Source organism: Pristis pectinata, chromosome 6, assembly GCF_009764475.1.
Source record: "Pristis pectinata isolate sPriPec2 chromosome 6, sPriPec2.1.pri, whole genome shotgun sequence".
Lineage (NCBI taxonomy): Eukaryota > Metazoa > Chordata > Chondrichthyes > Rhinopristiformes > Pristidae > Pristis > Pristis pectinata.
In genome coordinates this window covers 44,851,481-44,876,947 of record NC_067410.1, presented here as the reverse complement: position 1 = coordinate 44,876,947, position 25,467 = coordinate 44,851,481, and the positions used below count along the sequence as shown (strand labels likewise).

Below are 25,467 nucleotides of genomic sequence, written 5' to 3'. Positions count from 1 at the left end.
GGGTCTCAACCCGAAACGTCGACTGTTTATTTCTAACCATAGATGCTGCCTGACCTGCTGAGTTCCTCCAGCATTTTGTGTGTGTTGCTCCAGATTCCAGCATCTGCAGAACCTCATTTTAACTCCTGATGGAAAACCAATGAACTGAAGCCTTTGGCTGAATTTATCTAGTTACCTTGGTTAATTGTTTATCAGCTACACCGATGTGTTCACGCCACTTCAGGTCCTCACCACTCTCTTTTGGTACATCTTCCTCCAAACCGACAACTCACACTCCGCCCACCAACAGATAACTTTTCTGACTCCAACTGTGATCCCTCCCACTTCTTTCACTAAACCTCTCACCATCTCGCTTTCTGCTGCCTGGTTCCCATTCTCTTCAATTCCCTCTCTCAAGCAAAACTGCTCTTCATAAGACCTTGCTTGAAATATACCTTCAGAAAAGCCCTTCTGATCGTTGCTTCTTTTATACATACCTCTGTGAAGCACCATGGAAATTTTTGGCTGTACCTTAAATGCACCATATTTTAGTGCAAGTCGCTGCTATAATAGGGACAAACTAAAAATAGGGCTGCATTTCAGCTCAAGCCAGATAGTAATTACCTGACTCACATAAATAGGCCATAACACTATAGGATATAGGAGCAGAATTAGGCCATTCAGCCCATCGAGTCTGCTCCACCATTCAATCATGGCTGATTTTTTTAAACCCCGTTCTCCCGCCTTCTCCCTGTAAAGCTTAACCCCCTTACCAATCAAGAACCTATCAATTTCTGCCTTAAATACACCCGATGACTTGGCCTCCACAGCCCTCTGTGGCAATGAATTACTCAGATTCACTACCCTCTGGCTGAAGAAATTCCTCCTCATCACATTTTAAAGGGACGCCCCTTTATTTTGAGGCTGTACCCTCAGATTGTGGACTCTCCTTCCAAAGAAAACATCCTCTCTACGTCCACTCTATCCAGGCCTTTCAGTATTCGGTAGGTTTCAATGAAATCCCCCTCATCCTTCTGAACTCCATTAAGTACAGCCCCAGAGCCGTCAAATGCTTCTCATATGATAAGCCTTTCATTTCTGGGATCAATACAGTAACATACTAAGGTAACTTTATTCTAAAAATAACATGATATAAGAAATGTATAAAGCTATTGATAGAATTACCTACCTCTGTGATGTAGTCAGTAGCTTTGATAAATCTTTCAAATTCGGCATTGGTGACTTCATACATATCCATATAGAACTGCTTAACGTGTACTTTTCTGGCTGGGCCCTCTCCATCCTGAGGTATCTCAGGATCATTTGTTCCCATGGTGAACACTCCACCTGGTATCAGCACCATCTTAAATAAAAAGACAATATATCAGTGATGATGGCCAATTATCTGATTCCACTAAACTGATTATGAATGACGTAGATTTTAATCAATTGATTACCAAACCAAAATAGCCTGGAAAAGAAAATGATGCAGTTGAAGATTACACATCAGAAGCTATACGTGATGTTGAATTTGCATTTAGCATTTCTCCAACTTAACTGCAGAAATACCAGACACACAGTTTAACACAAGTTACTCATCATTTCACAAAGCATTTGGCCAGTGCTCCTGACCAATTGTCAAAAAGGCATTAGCCAACATAATGTGATAACAAAATGTAAAAAAAAACAATACTGATTCTGTTTTAGTTACTGCAGCACTGTTCTCCCTGAACCATGCTATTTAGAATAATAGTTTTCAAAATTATGATGATTTTAAGAACAGCTAACAGATTTTCTGTGCTAAATGCCACATGTATTTCACGTGGAACTGACCAAGTGTACAGAGAATAATTGAAGCACTTTATGATCAGCTTAGGAAGGATAAGCATGCAAAATGACAAGTTTGCCACCTTGGCCAACCAAGAGATGACAGTTTTTACAATAAGATAGTAAAACCATAATGCAATTCAAAAACTAGATTATGTCATATTATTAGTTGTCTGCTGCTATCCCATTTTAGCCAAGACCATCAAGAAAATGGAATTCAAGGATGTGAAAGAGTTTACAATGTTTGGCTTAAAAACAATGGAAAAGCAAAGTTTGATTTTTTTTTACAAAAACAAAGTGTAGATTACACTGCTGCGAAATATATCTTAATGTGTTTTAAAATGGAAAAGGACTTGGAATAAGTCCTCTCTAACACATGGCAAATTTTATTGATCAAACCAAGTTGGAAATACTGGAAATTAGCATTACAACACAGCAATAATTCTTCTGTTTTATCATGCAATTATTTAATTTCCTTCCCTAGAACAAACAGATTTTGATCCAATTAGTTTTGAGTTCCCGGAGATTACAAACATATCTGGTCTTTTTGTTAACAATAGCGATTGATTTTACCAAAGTACGTATGTGCGCAACTTCTATATATTTTTCTGGTAAAAACAACCTTTCTATATTAATTTATATAGCTACTTCAAACATTTTAGAAAATCCATTTAATTATTTTCCAACCTAATTCTCTTGCTGAGAAAAGAGAAGTTCCCCTCTTATGTAGTTCTTTATCATCATGGGGCAACAGTTTAATGTTCAAAATGATTACTGATATGTATCCAGGGAAGGAAAGTTCATCAGCTTATTTTACCCCTCTGCAAACACTTGTCGATTCTAATGGCTGCAATGGAAAAATGTGGAAAATATTGGAGAATTCTCACATTTCTAAATAACTTTCAATTCATCTGTTACCCGAACCCTGATAAATACCCTTTTTTTGAAAAAATTGTAAATTTTCATTGCACTTGGACTTAGAAGCATTTATTGGAGGGGATTTCAGGAGAGTTTGGAGGCAGGGAAAGACAAGATCATGGAAAGATTTGAAAAGAAGGATAAGAATTTCAAAATCAAAGTATTGTTAAAATGGAAGCCAATGTTGGTAAGCTCAGTAAGCACCGTCTAACAGGCAAATGGGTATGACATTATGGCGCAGGCAACAGAGTTTTGAATGATCTCACAAAAACATTGGTAATGTTACACCAGAGTATGAGCTAGGGACACAGTGTGGCCATGCAACATTACAGAATTGAAGAAAGACAAGTATAGTATGGTGGTGTTGGCTGGAGTTGGTCTCAGGGTCAAATGACACACAGGTTGTGTAGCAAAATTTTAGGCAATCCCCAAGGAGAGGAATAGGAGTAGTTGGATAGGAAAAGGAGTTTGTGTTGCAGACTGAAAGTAGCTGCCACCTTCCTACGATTTAGCCATAGAAAATCTCAGCAAATCCAACACTGATTTGTGGACTAATTGTCTAACAAACTACAAGACTGCAGAGGGGTCAAGGGAGATGTAGAGAGGTAGAACAGTGCATTGTCAGACAACTCTTTTTGATTCATGTTGCTGAGGAGCAGTATGTAGGTAAGAAATAAGGTGTGGATGTCTGGGGAGTATCATGACACACCCTCATGCCTTTGCCAGGATCACAGAGTGTCATTTATGATATTGGCTGTTTGGTAATGTGGCAGGGCTGGAAACTTGACAGAGATTCAAGTAGAAAGTTCCAAGCATGATGGGCATGAACTTGGGTGGCAACAACACATTCAAGGATTTTGGAAACAGGGTCGATGAATTTGAAGACAGGTTGATGGGTCAAAGGGTGGCTTGAGCCAACAAGACTGAGCAACAAACTCCATCCGGATTTGGCAGGGTGCACCACAAGTGCGGAGACAGTGGTGGCAATGTGAGGTGGTCGTAATGGAATAAGGAATAGAATTACAAGCCAGATTCAATATCTTTCCTTTCGTTAAGGCTAGCAAATTTGTTAGAAATTAGATTAACAATTGTCAATGCATCACTGAAGTTATAAATATTCCATGAAAAAAATAGCTTCATTCCTGCTGGAAAGAGTAACATTTGGGAGAAGTTAAAGGCAGCTCTAAATAATAATAGTATAAACTTATATGAATACCACAAAATTTCATGGAAGATTCTCTATGGAAATTTGTGGAAAACAATTGTAGAGCATTCTTTCTAGTGATCTGTTGCATAGAGTCAACAGTTGGATACATTTTATCTGGCAGTAAAAAGATAGGGTCTAATGATCAAATGGGCTTCTCTTGATCCAGATTTTACTTGCATTCAACATCTATTGCACTGAGCCCTAGTTCAATGTACGTTTCTGAAGCCATCACTGGCTTGTCCCTTAGGTAACTTTTACATTTAGTAACCTAGCTTCCTTTTGCCAGCCCACCAAAATTCTAGTTAAATTAATACTGCTTTTTTCTTTCAAGAGTTTAAAAATTCCAAACCGGCCCAAATGACAGCCTCTCTCCACATCAACCAGAATGAACAGATTTAATTGCCTTTAGTTCAGGATCATTGTACTACCTTGATGTACATATTTCTATCTCCAAGCATTACACTTCTAGAGTTTTCTCATTTTATATTGCCCCAGTAATCCTCTTTTAGAGATATTTCTCCTTATAGCAGAAAACATGCAGAGACATTTAATAAAGCAATTCAAAATTGTGTGCAATTTTGATACTGTAAACAAGAAAAACATTTCTTCCAGGAGCAAAAGAGTCAGTACCCTAAGGATGCAGATTTGGTAATCATGGGCAAAAGAACCATTGAAGGATTCAGGAACTTTATCTTTTAAAACATGGCACTATATTTTGATCTTGAATCCATTGCTTTTCAGAGTAGTGTAACCGTTTCAATGGTAACTTTTGAAAAAAGAGGACTGACTAGAAAAAGGAAACTTGTAGAATTACTCAGAAGCAGAAAAGTGGATCTGGACCAGGGACAACCAGGTGGTGGCCCCTTATGACCCTTGGATTAACCTGAAGGGGAGACTGATATTCAAATATGCAAAGCAAGGGCATGTGCATGAATAATATATAAACACTTGCACCACATTCCGCACAACCATTGGTGTACTTATTGACTACAGATAGGGAAGGGAGAGATGATAAAAAAAAACACTGCCCTTGCAGGCTCTGTTTCTGCACACGCCCTGGTGCTGAAACAGTTGTACACGGTCAAACTTACTCTACAATCGCTCATCACTGGGAGGGAAGAACCAGCAGGGTGGGGTGCTCTGGGCATAAGATTAGGGAAATATCAGTCAAGTGATCGTGAAGGAGAGGCAGTACAGGTGACTCGAAGGGGAAGCAGGATGGTTGGTCAGTCAATCAAGAGAATGAGAAAGGAGTGAGCAGTGCACTATTAGTAGGCTATTAACATGGAAGGTAAGGAGGAAATAAGATCAGCAACTGTCAGGGAGACAGTGGCCCAAAGTTCTATATTGGGGACATGGTCTGGAGGGAGATATGAGTTGGTGTCTAAGAGATAGTGTTAAAATTCTGCCAGACAAAGTTCTGTATACCAAACAACAACAGCAGCATCCTTGTCAACAGGGTTGGTGAGCATGTTGGCATTTGCCCTACATAATCAGAGTGCCGCAAGTTCAGGAATGATTAGGTTAGAGGAGATAGAAAAGAAAATATGCAATCATCAACTTCATGCCAGCAGTGCGTGAGGCACAGATTTAGAAAGGGCAAGAGGCTAGAAGGGGGTCAAGGCGATTTGAGAATTCTGAAGATGGGAGATGAGTTCTGGTGTCAGGGGTGAATACACCCTGATGAAAGGTCATTGACTGGAATCATTAACTGTTTTGTTTGCCATAGCTGCAGCCCAAGCTGATTATTTGCAGCATCTTCTGCTTTTATTTCATATCCTCGGCTTTTGATTAATGCCTTTCAGCAAGAGAATCAGGGCATGGAATTGTTGATATCATCCTTCTTAGACTTTCCAACATTACAAAAATGATCAAACTTGAAAGTACTTAGCAGAACATCCTACACATCAGTTAAGTTCATGGTTGTTCCTACATGGTATGTCTACTAACAAGGATTTAACATTGTAACCATGAATGTTACAAGTTGGAATCACATAGATGTATAGATGTTGAATGTATCCTGACTGGTTGCTTCATGGTCTGAAACGTCAATTCAAATGCACAGGAACTTAAGAAGCTGCAGAGAGTAGTTGACTCAACCCAATACATCACAGGCACATCCCTCCCCACCATTTGTAGTACCTACATGAGGTGCTGTCTCAAGAAGGCAACATCTATCATCAAAGATCCCCACCATCTGGGCCATGCCATTTTCTCACACCTACCATTGGGTAGAAAGTACAGAAGCCTTAAGTCCCACACCACAAGGTTCAAGAACAGCTACTTCCCTTCAACCATTTGGTTCTTAAACCAACAGGCACAACCCTAATCACTACAGTATAGCAACACTTTGACCATTTTGATCACTTAGCACTAAAAGAACTTTGTCTTTTTTTTGTTCTAATTGTGTACTTTCTTGTAAAAATTGTGTATAATTTATACTTAATTTACGTTTTTCTTGTGAATGCTGCTTATCTGGATCTATTTGCCTGTGATGCTGCTGCATGCAAGTTTTTCATTGCACTTGTGCATACATGTAGTTGTGCATGACAATAAACTTTGACTTGGGTTTAAACAGTAACTGTTTGAGTACCTACAAAGCAATTAGTAGGCAACAAAGTTGTGTAATGCATTGCTCTACCTGATTGGTACGCCTTTTTGAGTGTGGGCCACAACCCTGTGCTGTCTCTTGACCCTCAACATTGGCTTCCTTGGAGTACTTGACAGCTGCCCGTTTGACCAATGAGCTGCTGTCGCTCAGAGCCTCGGGGAAAGGACCGGCGGCCTCCGGGCGACTGGTGGAGCCGGATCGGCAGCCGCAGCCGGTGCGGGACCCGGCACCCCCGGTGACTTCGGGTGACTGGTTCAATCCCAGCGACAGGGCGATCAGCGCGGGGGAGAAGTAAATTAAAAGCCCGGCTGCCGAAACCCGGACGATGGGCATCGCCATGATTCCAGGATCACGTGATGAATCAGCTGACTGCGACCAGAGCCCGCTTCGATCAGTCGGTGTGGCTGCAGGTCGCCCTCTGTGACCTGCTCTCCCCCCAGTGCAATCGACCTTCTCCACCGCTCTCACCCTCTTCGGTTATTCGGGGGTTGTTGAACGGGCAAAGGTTATCCAAAAAGAACAAAAGTGGCAGAAATCATCCTTTTCCGGTTATTGACTATCATGTGAGGAAAAATAACCAATCGGGCAGCTCGGTTTTACATTTTTTTTACAAAGAGCCGGGACTAACTCCAAGAGTTTCCACTAGGCTGGTAAAGCGTGGTGCTCACCTAGTCATAGTCCCACTACTTTGGAGGACTTTAACGTTGGCTGCTGCTTTTGCATCTTGTGGCTACTGCTGTGTTATTTTTGCTCTGTTTTAAAGGTTAGTTTTTTTTTGATGATTGGATGTTGGTTCAATTTGGCAAATTATTAAATATTGTGTTTACAGATTTCATATTGCATATCATTTATCTGTATTTTTCAGTGTAAGGGCATTTGTGTTTAGGTTTTTTATATATAGAATAGACTACCCTGTATCTTTTTAGATAATCGATATTTGACTGAAATGGCTTTAAATGAGTTGGCAATTATTTTGTGAATGTTTAATGAAAAATTGTTCATGAACTTCCCTTAATATAACTATATTTGGAACATAATCGTGTTTCAGAAAGTGCAATAGCTTTAACAAAATGTAAATTCTCTGTAAAATTCTACGCAATTTATTTCACAAAATTGAAAACTGAGATGGAGAATATGAATAATTAAAATAATGTGCAAGTGATTTGTAAGAATGCATGTAATATTTATTCTGGCAATGTAAATAGCTTTGTATCAGGATTAGTATAGTCTACCATTTATGTTCTGTTATAGGTCAGGAGCTACCCTGAGATTCTTGAGTTACTTATTAGGGAAGTGTAAATTGCGTGGATTCCAATAGCCTTCCTCCTGGTTTTCATCTTCAAAGTGTTTTTGGTGTTTGTAACATGTGCCCCCGCCTTCCGTTTTTATGTAGTGGAATCTTTGCAAGACATCTAGAGTATTTGAACCACGCTCTGATCAGTCTTGGACTGACTGGAATCTGCCCTGAACTTAAGCCTTTGGATACTAGAATACTAATTTAAAAAAATACATTCTATCTATAGTAGAATGACAAATCTTTATGGAAGCATTAATATGGCCCAGTGAAAAATCCTCTTAAATTGGATTGAGACAATTGCAGTGTATTTAACAGATGATCTTCTGCTGCTGTAAGACTTGTGCATATTATTTTGAACAATAATAAAATAATGGAATATTCTGATACTTTAAATGTCTTTGTATTGCTTGCAAAGAACTAAGCTGTTAAATTGCAATGGCAGTACCCGATGAATGTTAAGACTGAGGTAATTCTAAATAGTGTTGAGAAGAAAAGGGGGTAGTTTGACTCTTAAAAAAAAATTTATTCCATTTTAGAATTTGTTGCAGAAAGAGGCTCTGTCAACCTTTTATTATTCTGAATCCTTTAAGATACAATTGAATGGCTTTTCGTAGTCTAGTTGCACAATCTGGGACCCAGCCTCAGTTGAGGAATGCAGGTGAAAAATCCCTGAAGGTCGCAATCACTGACAAGCAATCACTAACAAGCTATCACTTTGATCCTTGAAGGAGTACTTTAGATGGACTGACGTTTCACGATTTCCTTTTTCTGAGGACCTGGATTTAATAAGTAGGCCAAATTGGGTCTCTGGGGCATTAGGGTATCTGGTATGTGACAGTAGGTCCTTTCACCGTGGAAGCCATATTGTCATTCCTTTAGTTTGAATGATGCTGATTTGAGGAAAATGCGCTCTAATATTCAAGACTGAGTGTATACTATGATTTGCAAAGCTAGCAGTAGCTTTGTTTCTTACACTTTGTTTCTCCCACTGATAGATCTGATGTTCATTTAAGTGTGTGCTTGTGCTGTCATAAGGAGGGGAGAGGCACTGCACCCACATTTCAAGGTGGCTAACCTTTGGGGAACTTTTTGTAATGGTGACGGCTCAAGCCCGCATCAATGGGCATAACTAACTGGAAATTTCATGCGTGAGGAAACTTAAATCGAGTCCCTTTAGGGATTCCAAGGTGACTCCCCTGAAGACGGAGGATCCGTATCAAATCTAGCGTGCAACACACTCGATAATCGTAATCAAGCAAGTCGGCAATACTGTTGATTAATGACCATACAGCATTGCTCATTGAGATGACCTTCAAGTTTCGACCTGTTACCCGGAATTGGGTTTACTTCAGATAAAAGTAGGGAAAACTGCAAACGCAAAATAGGTCATCTCACATCTGTGGAAGGAGAAGGTGTTAACGATGCAGGTGAATAACCCTTCATCAGAACTTATTTTTTCTGAATACCCACTTGAAATTCTACATATGCTTTGGAGATGCTCGAACATGGGTTTCACTGTGTGTCAGCAAGCTGTCGGCTACCCGTCCCCAAACAAGTACAATGTACTCCTTTTATTTCAAGCACTTCTTTAAGTTTGATATTTTGGCTGTATATTAAGCTTGCACATTTATATTTTTGCATTTGCCACTTTTTAAACTACGTAGTTGAAGGCAAAGTGATAGTAAATGGAAAAAAAAACAAATGTGTAAATAACCTAAACAGTCTACGGTTCGCATTTTAATATTAACAGTGACAACCCTAAATGTCGCAGGCAAATGTTTGGTCCCTTGCAGAAACTTTTTTAAAGTCTTCGAAGAAGGCGGCGGGAAGAAGTGATTGACTTGCTGGTGAACTAGTCAAACGCTGAAGCCCTGATTAAGAATGTGCGTCGATCGACGTCATAATGCTAATAAACCCGTGAGGAATGAGAGGCGGGATCAAATTGCGCTCGCGGTGCCTGTTGGGAATTGTAGTTCAATTCTGCCTCGCTTTCATTGTAATTGTCGGCAGCAGGACTACAATTCCCAGGGTGCGCGCTGAGCTGAGGCTGATCGCTGATAGGCGAAGGCGCCGCACCAGCTGCTGGTGGTGAGGGGCTGGCAGAGAGCGGCGTTATCTAACGGGAACTGTCTTGCTGAAAAAGGGTCAAAGAAAGGCGAGCAACCATGGATTTCTTTTACACTGCCTAAATACTACTTTTGCACCACTATCATCTTGGGTGTCTACTGTCTTCAACTCTTCTTTTTAAGGTCAGTTGTTTTAAAGCATATTCTTGCTTTAACTTTAAATAAACTTAAGGGCAGCGGAGAAAAATGCGCAGCCTAGCACCTAATGCAAGAAACTACTGGCTGTAATGCATCTGCTATTGTTTTCATTCAATTTTTTAAAGAAATTATTGAACTTCATGAACTTGCAACAAAAATGGAAACAAAGTCTACAAAAAGATTGAAGATCAATGAGCCTATGTTTGAAATAATGTTTTAACTTTGCATTGTGCAATGCTTTTGTTTTTGCAACTTGTTTCTCTGCCTAATAAAGCTTGTGCCTATATTAGAAGAAAACAAATATAGCGGTCACTGTATGGAATGCAGCTTTTTCAACTCCCAACCCCTTTCCTCTACAAACTCCCCACCCTACCTCTTTTGAATCGGTCGCTTTAAACCTTGCTTGTCGGAACTCTCATTCTAATGTATTTTTTTTAATATCTTACGATGTTCGAAGATTGAACCAATTTATTTTTAAGGTGGTGCGATTTCAGAGAGATTTCAACGGCGTTGTTTCAATTTTGCTTGTATTTACACGTAATTTTAACGTGTTATAAACATTTTTAATTAAATCGATGTTTGTTTTTGATGGGTGAACTGTCTTGTGATAGTGGTAGAAATACAGTTTCTTAGCGGAACTCTTGTGTTTGACTTGACAGCCCAGAGAGGGATGAGAGATGTCTGACAAGATGTCGAGTTTTCTTCACATTGGGGATATAGTCTCCTTATACGCCGAGGGATCTGTCAATGGATTCATCAGTACGTTAGGGTGAGTATGTTACGGCAGACTTCATTGTGTGTTACTTCTCTCCGCCGGAGTAAACCTGACGAATAAGTGAGGAGGGAAATATTTCGAGCCGTCTTTTCGCTGTGACGTTCTTTTCAGGGAGCTTAAAGCGAAACGTGAGGTTCTTGCCCTGAAAGGTTTGCTCCTTTAACGTGACTGCAGTTGGGGAGCATGTATGTCATTCAAGGGCACCAAATACAGTTTTATCATGCATAGTTCAGTAAATGGAACAATGAATTTGGGTTGTGATGTTAAGAAAGCAAAGGGAACTGTTAACAAATTGGCAAATGCAAATACTTCATATGGAGCAAGTTGTCATAATATCAAACCTGAGCAATATTGGTTCAAATGGATCTTGAGAAGTAAGCTGTGTGCTTGCTTCCGGCACAAAGGTCCTTCAAGAGTTGCACATGATTGGTCTGTGCCCGGGAACACATTGGAACTTGGTAAACGTTTGCTCAGTAAGGCTTTGAAATGCAATTAAATATATTGAGAGCTAATTACGACCTTCACACCACAGATGGATTAAAATTTTATCTTGCTGAAGGCCTCCTGGCACTTATTATCCGTTTTAATTGGTTTTGTCTTATAAACATTGCTCTGCTATCTCCCATATCTCCAACTGAATTATCTCAAGGAGGCTGACATGTTGCAAGTGAAGTTGAATCTGGAAATAGTCTTGTCAGACATCTGCAGCTGTGACACAGTGGTAAAGCATAACCCATTGATAACTATGTAAACTGTCTGCTCGGCATTGTATCCATAGTTATTCTTCTTTCTCCTGGTACATAAGAAATATGAGTAGGCTATTTAGCCCATTCTGACTGTTCTCGGGTCCGTGAGAGCTGAAGCCTCTGTCACTTTCCTACACTTGATACCATTGATTCCCTTAATATCTTAAAAATCTTATCACTTTTTCTTGGATATATTCAGTGATTGAATCTCTGTAACCAAGTACAGAATACCAAAGATTAACTCCCCTGTAATTGTGAGCCCTGGTTCCAGACATTCCAGCCAGGATAAATATCATCCCTGTATCTGCCCTGTCTGGCCCTATAACATTTTTGTATATTTCAATGAGATTACCTCAAGTTTTGAAGAAAAAGCGGCATAGCTCAGTTGGAATATCCTCTCCTCGTATGACAAACTCACCTTTCCAGGAGTCTATCTGGCAAACCTTCATTGCACTCCCTCTATTGCAATTAAATGCTTCTTGGAGTAGAGAGACCAGGTCTGAACACAACTTTCCAATTGCAGTCTCACCAGGCCTCCATATATTTATAATTGGATGTTTCTACTTAATTCCTTTTTTTTAAAAAGTCATAGTTTATGTCTTCATTAATGCTTACTGAACCTGCTTCCCAACTTCAAGTGATTTAAGTATAACAACACCTGGATCCCTCTGACTCCCAACCCTTTCAATCTCCCCACTTCCTACTAAAATGGACAACCTCCATTTTTCTGTATTGTATTCCATCTGCAAGTCCTTTCACTTAGCCTGCCTAAATCTCCCTAATGTCTTTTGGCATTTTGCTCATAGACCACTATGATATTGAGGCACATTTGGACAGCCTTGCTTACAATAACAGCAGCAGGCATGTTCAGGCATCAAATGCTGCTATGGAATCAATGAATAAATTCCATGCATAGGGATGATGATCTGAATAAGGGCCATGATTGAAGAAGGTTACTCTATCCTTAGATACCAAATTTTAATCTGGCCAACAATAGGGCATCACAATTGCCCTCTGTTGTCCTGGGATAATGGCAATCCTTTGGCTCTTATGTTTTTCATTAAGAATCATTTAGATATATAAAAAAAAATATATCTATCACCAGCCTAGCAATCTTTCTGGGAGAGTTCTGCCAACTCAGGTGTCTTGTGTGTGTTCCTCATCTCATGTGCCCACCAATGGTCACCAAGCCTTCAGCTTCCTGGCATGAGTTGGAAATATCCTATCTAACCTCTCCAGTTCTTAAACTTCTGAAGCAACACACGCACACAATGTTGGAGGAACTCAGCAGGTCAGGCAGCATCTGTGGAGGGAAATAAACAGTTGGCATTTCGGGTCGAGACCTCCAGTCCTGATGAAGGGTCTCGACCCGAAATGCCAACTGTTTATTTCCCTCCATAGATGCTGCCTTACCTGCTGAGTTCCTCCGGCATTGTGTGTGTGTGTGTGTTGCTCCAGATTTCAGCATCTGCAGAATCTCTTGTGTCTCTTAAACTTCTGACCAGCCTTTTAGCTGTGTTAGTTCCAATATTTGTATTATGATTGGGCAACAACTTTTTCCTTTTAGGATTGATTTAGTGTTAGCTCTGAATTGTGATCAAAGCAATCATAATGGAATGTGGAGTTGACAGGAAGATCAGCAGAGACAAAATATGGTCCATATGAATCTGTTGTATTCCCATATTTTATGCATGTTATTCTGTCAAGTGGGGCTTCAGTATAGTTCCAAAGAGTTAAATACTCTAAGAAATGAAGAGAGAGCCATAAAATGGAGCATTTTGAGATTTTTAAAAAACTTTTCTTTTTCTTTTCTTGAAAGCCTTGTGGATGACCGATGTGTAGTGCAACCAGATGCTGGAGACTTGAACAACCCACCTAAGAAATTTAGAGGTGAGTAACGAGTCTTCACACTTCCCAAATCATGGAAGTTCCAATCTAATGGGGTTTAAAGTTCAATATTGTAAAATGCATTCTGCTGACAAAATTGATTCCAACTAATTTTGGTGATCTTGAATTTAATATGCAGTACTCTGCAATGATTTATGCTTTAAAATTATTGTACTGGTTTAGATTTTTTTTAATGTTGACACTAAGTTTTATTGGGGAGGTCACGACCTATGGATCTCCTGAGAATCGGTGAATTGCTGAAGTTAAACATCTGGCCACACTAGATAAGTGTTATCGTTGTTTTATTTCAGTCAAATTGGATATCGTGTATAAAACCCTCAATCAGTACTGACTTGCAAAGATTTGTAATGTTGAAGCATTACCTTGAACTGTAAGTTCTGTTGTAGTTGGTGTGGTTTTTGTTTCTAAAATCCATACAGGTTAACTGAGTCTATTCATTTTAAGGATTTGAGTCCTGTTGGTTTTGCATTTGAATTATTGAATTGCCAATGTCCTAGGTTATAGCGGCTAGATTAGCTGAGGTTGCTCCCCAAGGAAACTGGGTTCTGGCAGCATTTAATATCACAATAAAAGGATATAGGAAATTTCATGTTACTTTTATTCCCAATGACTTTTCTGCTTCTCACTCACCTGCCCCACCCATTATTTTCCACCCCCCGGAATATATTCATGGAGTTGTTTTTGAGGAGGATATGGTTTTTATTGTATCCACATAGAAAAGCATTTCCTTGATTAAACATCGCGTGCGCAAAAGGCTTGTTTAATCAAGATTTCAGAACGTGTGTTGATAGTGTAGCATTGTAAACTTTTGAGTTATCGTAAATGACGTTATTGCGTATACAGTTAAGTTGCTGGGCCAGCCTACTGCTCTTCTCATTATTGCAAAGTCAATATTAATGAATTTTAAGTAGGTCACTCAATCTGCAGTATGGTGAGGAGAGCAATTTGTATCATGAAATAAGATCCACACATCTCTTCAAGTTTGCAGGCTGAAGATTTATCAGCCCTATAAGAATAAAAATTTAAAAACAATAAATGGAAAAGAAAAGTCATTTTCCATTAAAAATGAATACTAATGATTCATTTAACCCAATACCATATGGAATGCCTTGCCAAAAATGTAGCCAAGCATGGATATTTGGGGTTCTCTCTAATTGCACACTGTAGTGAAAGCAAAGCCATAATCAAGTATCATAGACAAAAGTAGCAAGAGATGGTCTTAATGTAAGTGTCTGACTTTTGTCTGGGCATTCACCTTGCAAGGATATGTACAAAAGTGGAAACCAGTGTGCCTTGGGATAAGGTTCAGAGAGCAATCTACCTCAATCACTTTCTACAAATTGGATCAAGTTCTATGTGCAAATTTGAAAGTGTCGTTTTTAACATGGATTAATCTCTCAGGAGAAGCCTAGTGTGGCACTGTGTACTATTTTCCCAGATCCTTTGAGAATATTTTAAGTTCTTTGTGAAATTGGTTTAAAACTAGTGCTATCGCTTTGTGATTTGGGTAATTAATCTCATTTTGGAGACCTATTTAAAAGCTGACTGTTCAGCAGAATGGCAATTGGAATCCTGTTGGTTTGCAATGTGTTCTATCTTTAGTATACTAGCATTTCTGCATCTGCTACTGACAGAGGAACCACTCTAGTAATGTTGACAGTATTTTTTTTCTTTCAAGCTCCAAGTTGCATAACACCTTTCATGAAGTCGAGCAACCTAAAGTTTACGAAAGACGATGTGATGTAGTGAAAGTGGAATGTGTATACAAGGCTTCCTCAAACTGATTTGTCAGTAGTAACCAGATAACTTGTGCCTAGGTGTTGGTCAGGGGATAAATATTGATGTAGTGGTGCAAGTTCTGAGAAAGCAGATGGGGCTGCAGATGAGTTTGATCTAAAAGTTTGCATATGTTAGTGTTCCCTCTATATTACACTAATGTTTTTGCTTGTTTCTGAAATAGAACTTTGTGCACAAATGTCTGACTTGGTGTCAGGAGATTGAGCAACTAAGCCATAGCGGAAGCCCAAATTTCAAGAATAAACTACAAATAGAAATGGTTTGGGAATTTAGATATTGGTTGATGGGCAGAAGTTGAGGAGTTCTGCAGAGAACGTGAGTGTGGACAAGAGGTTAAAGGGAATTGCTCTGAAATGAAAATGCCTTGAATTCATCTGGGAGACTGCAGTGGACTTGGAAATGATGATGATTCATGGCATCAGCAAAAGTATTGAGACTAACTGGGGAAATGAGTTCCCTTGCATAATTCCCTTGCATGTGTTTTATTTGTGGCATTTATAATATAGAGTCCATTATTGTCAAATAGATTATGTATTCAGGAAAATTGCACTTGAAGCAAGAAACCTTAATGCTGCCCTAGTTTACCTTGTTACTTCAAACTTCTGCTTGTGGGATGAAGTCAGTGGAGAGAAAGGAGCTTAACTTATTTGAAAAAAAATCAAGGAGAAGAATCAGAAATATCAAGGGGGCAGAAAATTCTGCTGGGTGTTGAATATAGGCCACTAATAGAAATGTAGGGCAAGTATAAATTGGAGAAATTAGAGATGCATTTAAAATGAGTAATGCAATAATCATCCACACATACACACTGAGCAAACCGAATTTGTAGTAACAGCATGGGGAATAAGTTAATGAAGTGTATTAGAAATAGTTTTGTAGATTGATATTTTGAGAAGCCTGGTTGGGGACAGGGTGTGGGTTGGGGAGGAGAAGCTATTTTATACCTAGTATTGTGTCATGAAAAAGGGTTTAATTAAGAATCTGGTAGTTAAGGGGTATTCAGTTAAGTATGACTTTAAAAAAAAGTTGTGTAAAGAGGTAAAGTGAGCTCGGTCTAGAACCAGAATCTTAAGTTTGAATAAAGAAAATTACAAAGACATGAGGTATGTGCTAACTATAATAGATTGGGGAAACTTCTGACCATTGGTTGTAACCATTTGCATTGTTCCTGGGTCCCCAGCTCTCGTAATCTATCAATGATTTGGACAAAAGAATAAAGTGTATTATGTCCAAGTTTGCTGCTGATAGTAAACTTGGGTGTAGTGTGGCCTGTGAGGAGTATGCAGAGAGGACTCATTGGGATATAGACTAGCTATTCAAATAGGCAGAGATATTGCAAATAGAATATAATGTGAGATCATCCACTTTTTTAAAAAAGCCATGTATTTTTTTATCGTGCAAGATTGAAAGTTGTTCAGAGGGTGATTAAATGTTAATAAACTGGTTCAGCAAGCAATTAGAAAGACGAATGGTACATTAGCCTTTATTCCTGTACTTAAGTGCCTTTGCAGTGGAGATGTCTTGCTCCAATACATGGAGATCAAATGAAACTGCATCTGGAATATTGTGTATAGGTTTGGTATCCCTACCTAAAGAAGGATATGTTTGTAATTTGCAGTGAAAGTTAACCAGAGTTATCGGCAGCTTTATTGCACGAGGAGACATTAAACAGCTGAGACCTGTACCCTGGAGTTCAGAAAAATGAAGATAATCTCATGGAAACATACAAATTCTTAGGGGCTTGACTGGGTATATGTGGCATTGATGTTTGCCCTAGTTAGGGTTATTAGAACCAGGGGTCATGGTCTCAAAAAGGAGTCAGCCATTTAGGAGTGGGAAAAAATTCTTCAACCAGATGAGAGTGAATCTTTGGACTTCTGTACTTGGGGCTGTGGAGACTCAGGTGCTGAGTATATTTAAGGCAGAGATTAATTAAGGAAAATGGGGAGAGTGCAGGTAGGTGACCACTGAATAAAAGATCAGGCATGATTTTATTGAATGGTAGTGTTGAAGTGTTGGGCTTAATAGACTATGTATATTCCTATTTACCTCCTGTGTTCTTGTATGCCTAATCCTAACAACCAATAATTTGCTTTATTTTTAAGTAGTACAAACCAAGATGGAAAGAACCAAGATTGTGCATTTCTGGAATTTGCAGTATCATGTTTAGTGTAATTGTAGATGCCAACTGCTTCCACTTGAAATCTGAATAACAGTTCTTGTGAACTTCCAAGCATGCAAGCTATCGTGGACAGGAACAGGTCCTCTGCTCTGTCACCTTTTACCACACAAGCACAAAGTATTGTGCATCAGTGCCCACATTTCCAAGCATTGTGATCTCCTAGGATAGGCACAAAGCAATCTCAAGACCAATATGGGGTGGTGGGAGAGAGCCAACTGTGTGTTCCTCAATGTTTGGAATCTGCTTTCTCAGTCCCTACAACCTAATTTCTCTCTTCCACAACTTTTTGATACTCCTTTGTCTATCTCTTTGTGCACAATTAACGTGCATGATAATTTGCTATTACTGCATGTGAAGATTTATTATATTAAAAGAGCCATAAGCATTAAATGGTTCCATAATTACAAATGTTGTGTCTGGCATTTGATTTAACCAATGTTGCAGTTTTCTCTTCTAGCTGAAACAACTAACTTGAGCATACTGATTCACTGAATTACAGATCCAAAAAGCAACAATTGGTCCAAATTTGAAGCCACTTCAATATTAATACAGCTGAGAAATCTTAGTAAGGGGCCATCACTACCAAGCCCAGACCTCATTTCTCCCTGAGGAGATGATGCTGTTCTGCTCCCTTAAGTTGCTGTAGGCTGTGTGGTGTTAGGTTGAAAGCTTTGAGGTTTTCACCCAACAGCAATGAAGGCAAAACGATTATATTTCCTTGTCAGGATGGTGCATGACTTGATTGGTTGTGATCCCATGCGGATGCTGCCCTTGTCCTTCAATGTGGTAGAGGATAGGGAATTGGGAGATGGTTTCGTACGTTATTTTTAGAAATATATTAACTGAAAAAGTTTTCAAATTTGAAAGTAGCCCATATATTTTCAAATAGTCATCAATTTATTTCCAGAAGTTTATAGACACTTGTCCTTGTGCCCTTTGATTTTCTCCTCTTCCTCTGTAATGATTGGACCAATTGCATATGCATGTTATGCCACATTCTTGGGCACAGCATGCATTCCAGTTACAAAACACAATTCTCTTTTTTTTAGCCGACTTTCTCTTCTTGCAGTTTACCCAACTCTCTGCAATTCTCAATTTGCTTTGGCTGGCTGTTTGCCAGGTGTTTACCACTTCTTTCACCTGTCTGTAGTCTTCCATCCTGTCCACCCTAGAGTTTGGTGACGATTGATACTCGTCTCTGATGGTTACTGATCTAGGAGGGTAATTGCAGGCAAAGTTGCATGAATACCTTGTGGCTCAGTTTGTTTCACTGGACCAAATTGGGTATGCAGGTTACCAAAAAGAAACATTAGAACTTGGTGGGCTAGATCCTCCCTGATGCTGCCTGTACCCACCACCAGCAGTGCCTGTCTGCCTGCACTAGCTTGCTTCTAAAAAGAGGGCTGGCTGATCTGCAGCTCTGTGTCTTAGAGGCAACGTGAGGTGGAGATTGGGCTTTGAGCAGGCTTCTGCTATCAGATCCTGATGACCTTTGACAGCTGAGTTAACAGTTACTTTGGAACTGATTTTAAATATCTCTTGTCAAAAACATTTTAAAGTTACTCGAATTTAATTAAAATTTATAAATGGGGGGGAGAATGTAATTTTAAAACACTTTAAAATGATCCAAAATAATATTAAGTAAACCAGTTACTGTCACTGTCTTTGAGTATCAGTGACTGGATATAGTTGAATGGAGGCACAGTTATGCCATCCAGCCTGATATAAAGCAGAGTTAGCAGGTAGAAAGCACATCCAGTCCCTCTCTTCAGTACACTAGTGTTCTACTGCTCAGCTCTGGTGGAGCAGGAGGTTGGGTGCACTGGCACCTGATTCTACAGCTCTCTTGAACTTCTGCCTCTAACCACATGTCTGCTGGTCTGTTCACATGCTGCAGAGAGTTGGCAGTTCTCTACAGAAACTCAGTATATTATTCTGTCACCTGTGAGGTATAGGGGCAGGAGAGAGAAATGGAAGGCTCTTGCCTGATTCCAGGTGTCCGATGCTCTATACTCACTGACTGCTTCGTCCCAATGTAACTTGCTCTTTTGGGTGAGAAACGGGCCACTCAAGTTTGTTCAACCACTTCAATAGATGATGGATGCAACTTCATCTATTCACCTTTGATCCACTTGCATAATAAAATATCCCCAGATTTCCCTACTGAAAATCTCAGTTGATTTACATCCCACATGTGAGAACTCCTGAGATGCTTCATGTTCTTGGACTCCAGCTAGATATATGTGCAGCTGCAAGATGGACTGTGGCTCTGGATGGTTGTCAGTGTAACGCTTGAACATGTGCTTGACAGCTCACGTTTAATGATCTTCACTTCCTCCCCCAGCAGAGCTGTCCATATACATATAATATTGTGGCTATTGAAACTGAATTGAGGAAAGAACCACCATTCCAACAGTTCACTGTGCTTGGACAACTGGTGTGTCCAAAGCAGTTGCTTGAGTAATGCCCTGGCACTCGCTGATTTTTGCATGTTAAGATTTTCTTTCCTGTATTATCCTGAATTACTAGTGCCCTGATAAGTTTTGTAAATGATCATAAACCCTGGAGCTATTCTGAGAGTTACAAAGTGTGCAGATTTCCATGTTTTGGATGGGAAAGAAACTGCTTCCTGATTTTACTCCCATGTGACTTGGTCTTAACTTAAAGAATATGCTCCCATGCTCTTATTTCCTCTGTCAAAAGAAATTTTGCTCTGTCCACGCCATTTCACTCTCTGAGCATTTGAACTTCTTTCAATCATTACTGCACTATCTAAACATTGGCAAGTAAAACATGCTAGTCTGACTTTTCCTCCAACTGTAACCCTTTTAGCCTTATGATGCTGAGGCTTTGGACTACAGTCTAGTTTTTTTCTGCAGTTGATGTGTTTATTATCTCATTAAAATATGAAAAGCTTCATGTTAAATGTGATCAGGGTGGCTTCCTTCATGGTAGCTGTGGTTACAGGCCAAAGATATAACACTAGTTATAGATTATGGTGACTATTAACCTACATCTCCACTTTCTTAACTAAATGTATTATATTTGAAGCAATCTGAACTGCTTGCCGCTTTTCTGACTTGCAAGGAGGTGGGCCTGAGGAGAAGGTATTTTGAAGATGAACTTGGAGAGATGGAGAATGGCTTGGTTGGTGTGGTGAGAAGAAGAATGTGTTGCTGCTTTTGGTGTGTGTATATCAAGGGTAAAAAGTGATGATGAAAACTGCTGCTGATTTTTGTTTTACTGATAGACTGACAGGAGGTGAAGCACATATTTGCATTGAAAATGAATGTGATATAAATAGAATCTGTCATTAACAGTGTGATAACTGTTAATGTGTCTGTGTGGGTTAGAACCCAGAAACTTCTCAAGGCTGTTCCCATCTTCCCCACCAACCAAACCCCCCCCCCCCCCCCAACTGAGCCAACACTGGTTTAGTTATTTCTGTGGTCTCACTTGAAAGCTTTGTGCCTTGTCTACTGGAATTTGTTCAGTTCTCTTTCTCTTGCTCTCTCATACATCTTTGCATACAACAAATACACTTTTTCTTGAAAAAGCTTTCTGTATGACATCATTGGTCTCACGGCTGACATGCTCTCTCTTGTGATGCTCTTTCTGCATGGCTGCCTGTGGTACAGAATGAAATATACCTTTGTTTTGTGTATCTCAGTTCTTATCAGTTCTAGGTAAATGTTCATATCTGCAGGAGGACATCTTTCACACTGCTGAAACCCTAGTGCCTTTCAAGCAGCTTGCTAGCACTTTCAGAAGGTTTTGGGTGCTGGTAAGGTTTAACTAGTGGCAGACATTAAATATGTAAGGCAACTCCAGCCTCCAAGGTCATCTCTTGCAGCCTTTCTATTGTTGGATTAGATTCTTATTTAGTTTCATACTTTCTATGCATGTAAAGAGGACAATAGAGAAGAGATGCCCAGGTGCAAACAAAGGTTTAGGCCATTTAGCCCCTCAAATCTGCCCTTTCCTTGGTGAGATCATGGCTGACCTGTAACCTCGCTCTACATGCTGCTTTCTATCAATAGCCCTTAATGTCACTAATTGACAAATTCTGTCCATTTTGGCTTTAAGGTAACAATTGAGCATCAGTTGCTGTTTGCTGATGAGTTGCAAACACCTCCCACTCCTTGACGGGCATTAAATTTCAATTTTGTTTCACAATGACTTGTGGAGCAAGTTTACATTAAAATGACCTAGTTTGTACTGATAGTGTAGTAATTGTGGAAAGTGTTAACTGAGATCATTATATTTGTATCTGTCTATGAATAGCAGTGATAAACACAAGGTTGCCCTTTTTGTTTTGAGTCTGTTTAATTTGGGTTCCTGTGAAAGTGCAATTCAGATACCACCCAGAGTGGAATTCAATATGATGGATTTCTCCCCTCCTTCCAGTCTTGCTTACTGTTGTGAAGAACATTAGCTTCCTTGGCTTTGCACATCAAGAATTCAATGAAGTTGGCACACCATACAGCCCTAACATTGTTAGGAACATCATCCTCTTTTCAATATATAAAATTATATACATAATTGCTCTTTTTAAAAAAAAACAGCACTGAGCACTAGGATCCTACACTGTCGGTCTTTTATCACTTTGAACCATGGGTCAGTGTGGTTCCTTCCAATGATTAGCAAATAAATTAATTCAGGATTTGCTTTTTTAAAAGAAAAATGACAAGTGACTGCTCAGGATTCCAGTGACAACATTTAAATTAACCTTGCATTATTATAAAGAAGTCACAACTCCAGTTGTAACCAAATCACCTCAATGGTTCATTGATCTCTTGAGTGACTGCTTTAATGTATCCAACTTGATGCCACTGGTTTAGCTGTTCCAAGATTTCCATTTCTAAATGTCATTGTTCAATCCTAGCAGTCTATCTCAGCTGCATAATGTGGACTGCTATTGTTTTAATTTTGCAGTTGAATATGTAGTGTATTAAGTGGTGTGCTGTGGAGAGGGGTAAAGGCTGCAATTCAGTCTGTGGGTGTTATTGGTGTTCATTAACTTCTTGAACAATTGGCTCCAGAGATTTTCTTTAATTATAGCCTTTACAACTCGACAGGATTATTATTCTGCAATCAATTAGCACTGTGTATGGTCCTTGAAAGGAGTTTTGAAACTCAACAGGTCTTGCTCCTTGAAAAGGACTATTTGATTATTAGCTGATCCAACTCCTTGCTATAATTAATTGTTCCAAGTCTTGCACTGTCATCGCAGTAGGGTGACAAATCAACTTGCTCTCATTTGGTGTTCAACTAGTTGGTTGCCAGGGTAATGAACTTGAAATGCATTCTGTGCATTTGTTTTCATCAAAGTGACTTGATTAGGATTCCAGTTTTAAAATAATACCGGATAAACTCTCTGTGGCCAGTTAACTGAATGACTGGTGAAACTTGGATTGATAATTAACCTCCTGTCCTATAAAGTCATTATATTCTCCTGCCCTACCAGTGACAAGTGTATTTCTTGCCTTTGTAAGTGTAAGAGGATGTCTCTTGCACTTTTCAAGATCATGGATTCAAAACAAAGCCTTGAAACATTGCCTTCTAACATTGTGTGCTCATTGTTATCACACAGCCTCTGCATTTACTGGCCTTGAACATGACTTGGGTTGACTTTCATTTTAAAATGTACTTTATTCCACATGTTATTTACATGTCTGGGGAGATTTGAGTTTTTATGGAGTAAAACTTCCCATATATCCATACAGCCAGCCACTCATTCAAAGTAAAACAATGCACTTTTACTTTCTGATATTCCAAATATGGTTAGAGACCAGTGAAACGGAAAGCACAGTTATCCTTGTATCAAAAACAAGAAAGGAAGTAGAAACAGCTTGAGGGTGAGCAAGGTGAGAGATAAACGGAAATCCTGTTCAAGAAAGGGTTGGAGCTTCTTCAAGGTTGGCCTGGAAGAGAAGTAGCAGTGCATTCAACAGTATATGGAATGCTAAAACTGCAGATGCAGGAATTCCAAATTAAAATAGAAAATATTGAAAACTTCCAGTGAGTTGGGCAGCCTCGGTGGAGAGAGAAACAGAGTTAATGTCACCAGCCTGTGACCTTGGCTTTCCACAGACATTACCTGAACTGCTAAATATTTCCAGCATTTTCTGTTTTTTTTTATTTTGGATTTCAAATTTTTTTATATATTCTTATCCTGGCTATGAATATGAATATGCCCTTACGAAATGCTGTTCAAAGCATAATTTGTCAAAGGAAAGCAGTAATGTTGCTTATGTGTGTATGGAAGATGTATTTTGACATGAAAAAATGAGCAGCAGCTGAATTTGCTCAATTGGGAGGTTTGTCATTTGGAGGTAAGCCTCTTTAAAAGATTAGAGGTTTGGTGTTACTTCAAAGTGCAAAGATCTCTGCTTTCACTCTAGTGCCTTTATTGAGTGAGCATTTCATTGTAACAGACGCCATTTCTCAGATGAGTCTTTTTAAATAGAAGCCCTATGACACTATTTGGAATGGGCAAGAGAGTTTATCACATGTTGAAAGTGATTTGTATGTTCCTCAATTAACCTTGCATAAACAGATTACCATACTGCAGTTTGGTGGAGCTGGTTGTGCATAAATTAGTAGCTGCACTTCTTGCACTATAGCAGTAGCTAGTCTTTGGGGAGAAATGCCCACCTCTGAGCATTTTGGTTTGCCCTCAGAAGGATATGAAGGACAAATATTCATTCCTCTTTGCTTTCTGGTTACCTTCATGCTTCAATTGACACAACCCTGAAGCATTTTCTTTTTTGTTCATTGACCCTCTTGCCACAAACTTTAGAGTTAAGTGCTTTTGAAGAGACATGTATATTAATCTTAATGTGCATAAATACTAAAGTCTTTGTGGGACTGTCGTAGTTAATGACCTCAACTAATTGGTGCCAGGATCTAACATGTACAACATGTCTCTGTAGTCAAAAATGAAGCATAAAGAGCCACATTTGCTGTCAGCACCACTTGTTTTTCCTTTAATCATAAGCTTCAGCATCCTGTTATCATATGAACAATGTTAATTTAACTGAAGGGGAGCTGCTGAAATTTAAGATTATGGGCCCCTTGTTTATAGTGGAGATTGCTATAATGTACTATAAAGCTCTTATTATAATGGTGAATGCTACATTTTGCCCTTGTACATGGATACTTAATCAGGTATTTAACCAAAAAGTTGTTGCATCCTCACCAGCTCATTGATTTCTTGTTGACATCCTGTGGTGTTGTGTCATTAATGGAATATATTAAAACTTGTTTTACAAATGTTTGTATTGTTTTAAAAATTGACTTAAAATGTTTGTGACTGAGCAACTGACTGGGTCTCCTTGCAATACCTTTGGACGTCTGTTGCCAATGTACTTTGTGCAAAGAGGCACCCTAATTACTTCCTGAAATTCATAATTACATAACTAATTGTGCTGATTAGAAAAAAGCTCCAAGAACTGAGCAGTGTTTTACAGTATTCCTTCCATGAATACTTGTGGGGAAAATCCAAGCACTGACTTTTTGAAGTCTGAGCTCACTCAAGATCCAAATGTATCTTTTGTGCTGCTCAGGTGTTGTTTACATGGGTTTTCTATTTGGGTTAGTTATCAGAAAGTAAGAGAAATCTGCACGCATCTTGTGCGTTTCACTACCTTTGCAAACAATTATCTGTAAAACAGTTTGGGAAAGAAAGAAAGACTTGCCTTGTTTAGAATATTACACAATCTCCTTGCTGTGTCACAAACTACTTTACTTTTCATCCAATGAAGGACTTTCATGGTGCAGTCATCTGGTGTAATGAAAGAAATGTTAGCTGTGACTTGGTAGTTTTCTTGCCTCTGGGTCAGGTGCTTGTAGATATCAGAGACCTTGTCATGCAAGTTTAGGCTGCTCTACTTGAGTCATACTGTCAGAAGTGCTGTATAAGTGCCTTCTTTCCTCTCTGGCCATATTTTGAAG

At 39.2% G+C, this 25,467-nt stretch overlaps 2 protein-coding genes across 2 annotated transcripts in view; one reads left to right on the top strand and one right to left on the bottom strand.

Annotated features, from left to right (window-relative positions):
- sumf1 (sulfatase modifying factor 1) overlaps positions 1 to 7,089 on the bottom strand; it is a 114,873-nt gene extending 107,784 nt beyond the window's left edge. The window contains exons 1-2 of the mRNA XM_052018718.1: positions 6,573 to 7,089; positions 1,169 to 1,342 (exon numbers count right to left, since the gene is read on the bottom strand). Coding sequence (XP_051874678.1) covers positions 1,169 to 1,342; positions 6,573 to 6,881 — 483 coding nt within the window. The 5' untranslated portion in view covers positions 6,882 to 7,089. The remainder of the gene's footprint in view (positions 1 to 1,168; positions 1,343 to 6,572) is intronic.
- Positions 7,090 to 9,654: 2,565 nt separating this feature from the next.
- itpr1b (inositol 1,4,5-trisphosphate receptor, type 1b) overlaps positions 9,655 to 25,467 on the top strand; it is a 440,649-nt gene continuing 424,836 nt past the window's right edge. The window contains 3 exon segments of the mRNA XM_052018719.1: positions 9,655 to 10,088; positions 10,763 to 10,872; positions 13,444 to 13,514. Coding sequence (XP_051874679.1) covers positions 10,781 to 10,872; positions 13,444 to 13,514 — 163 coding nt within the window. The 5' untranslated portion in view covers positions 9,655 to 10,088; positions 10,763 to 10,780.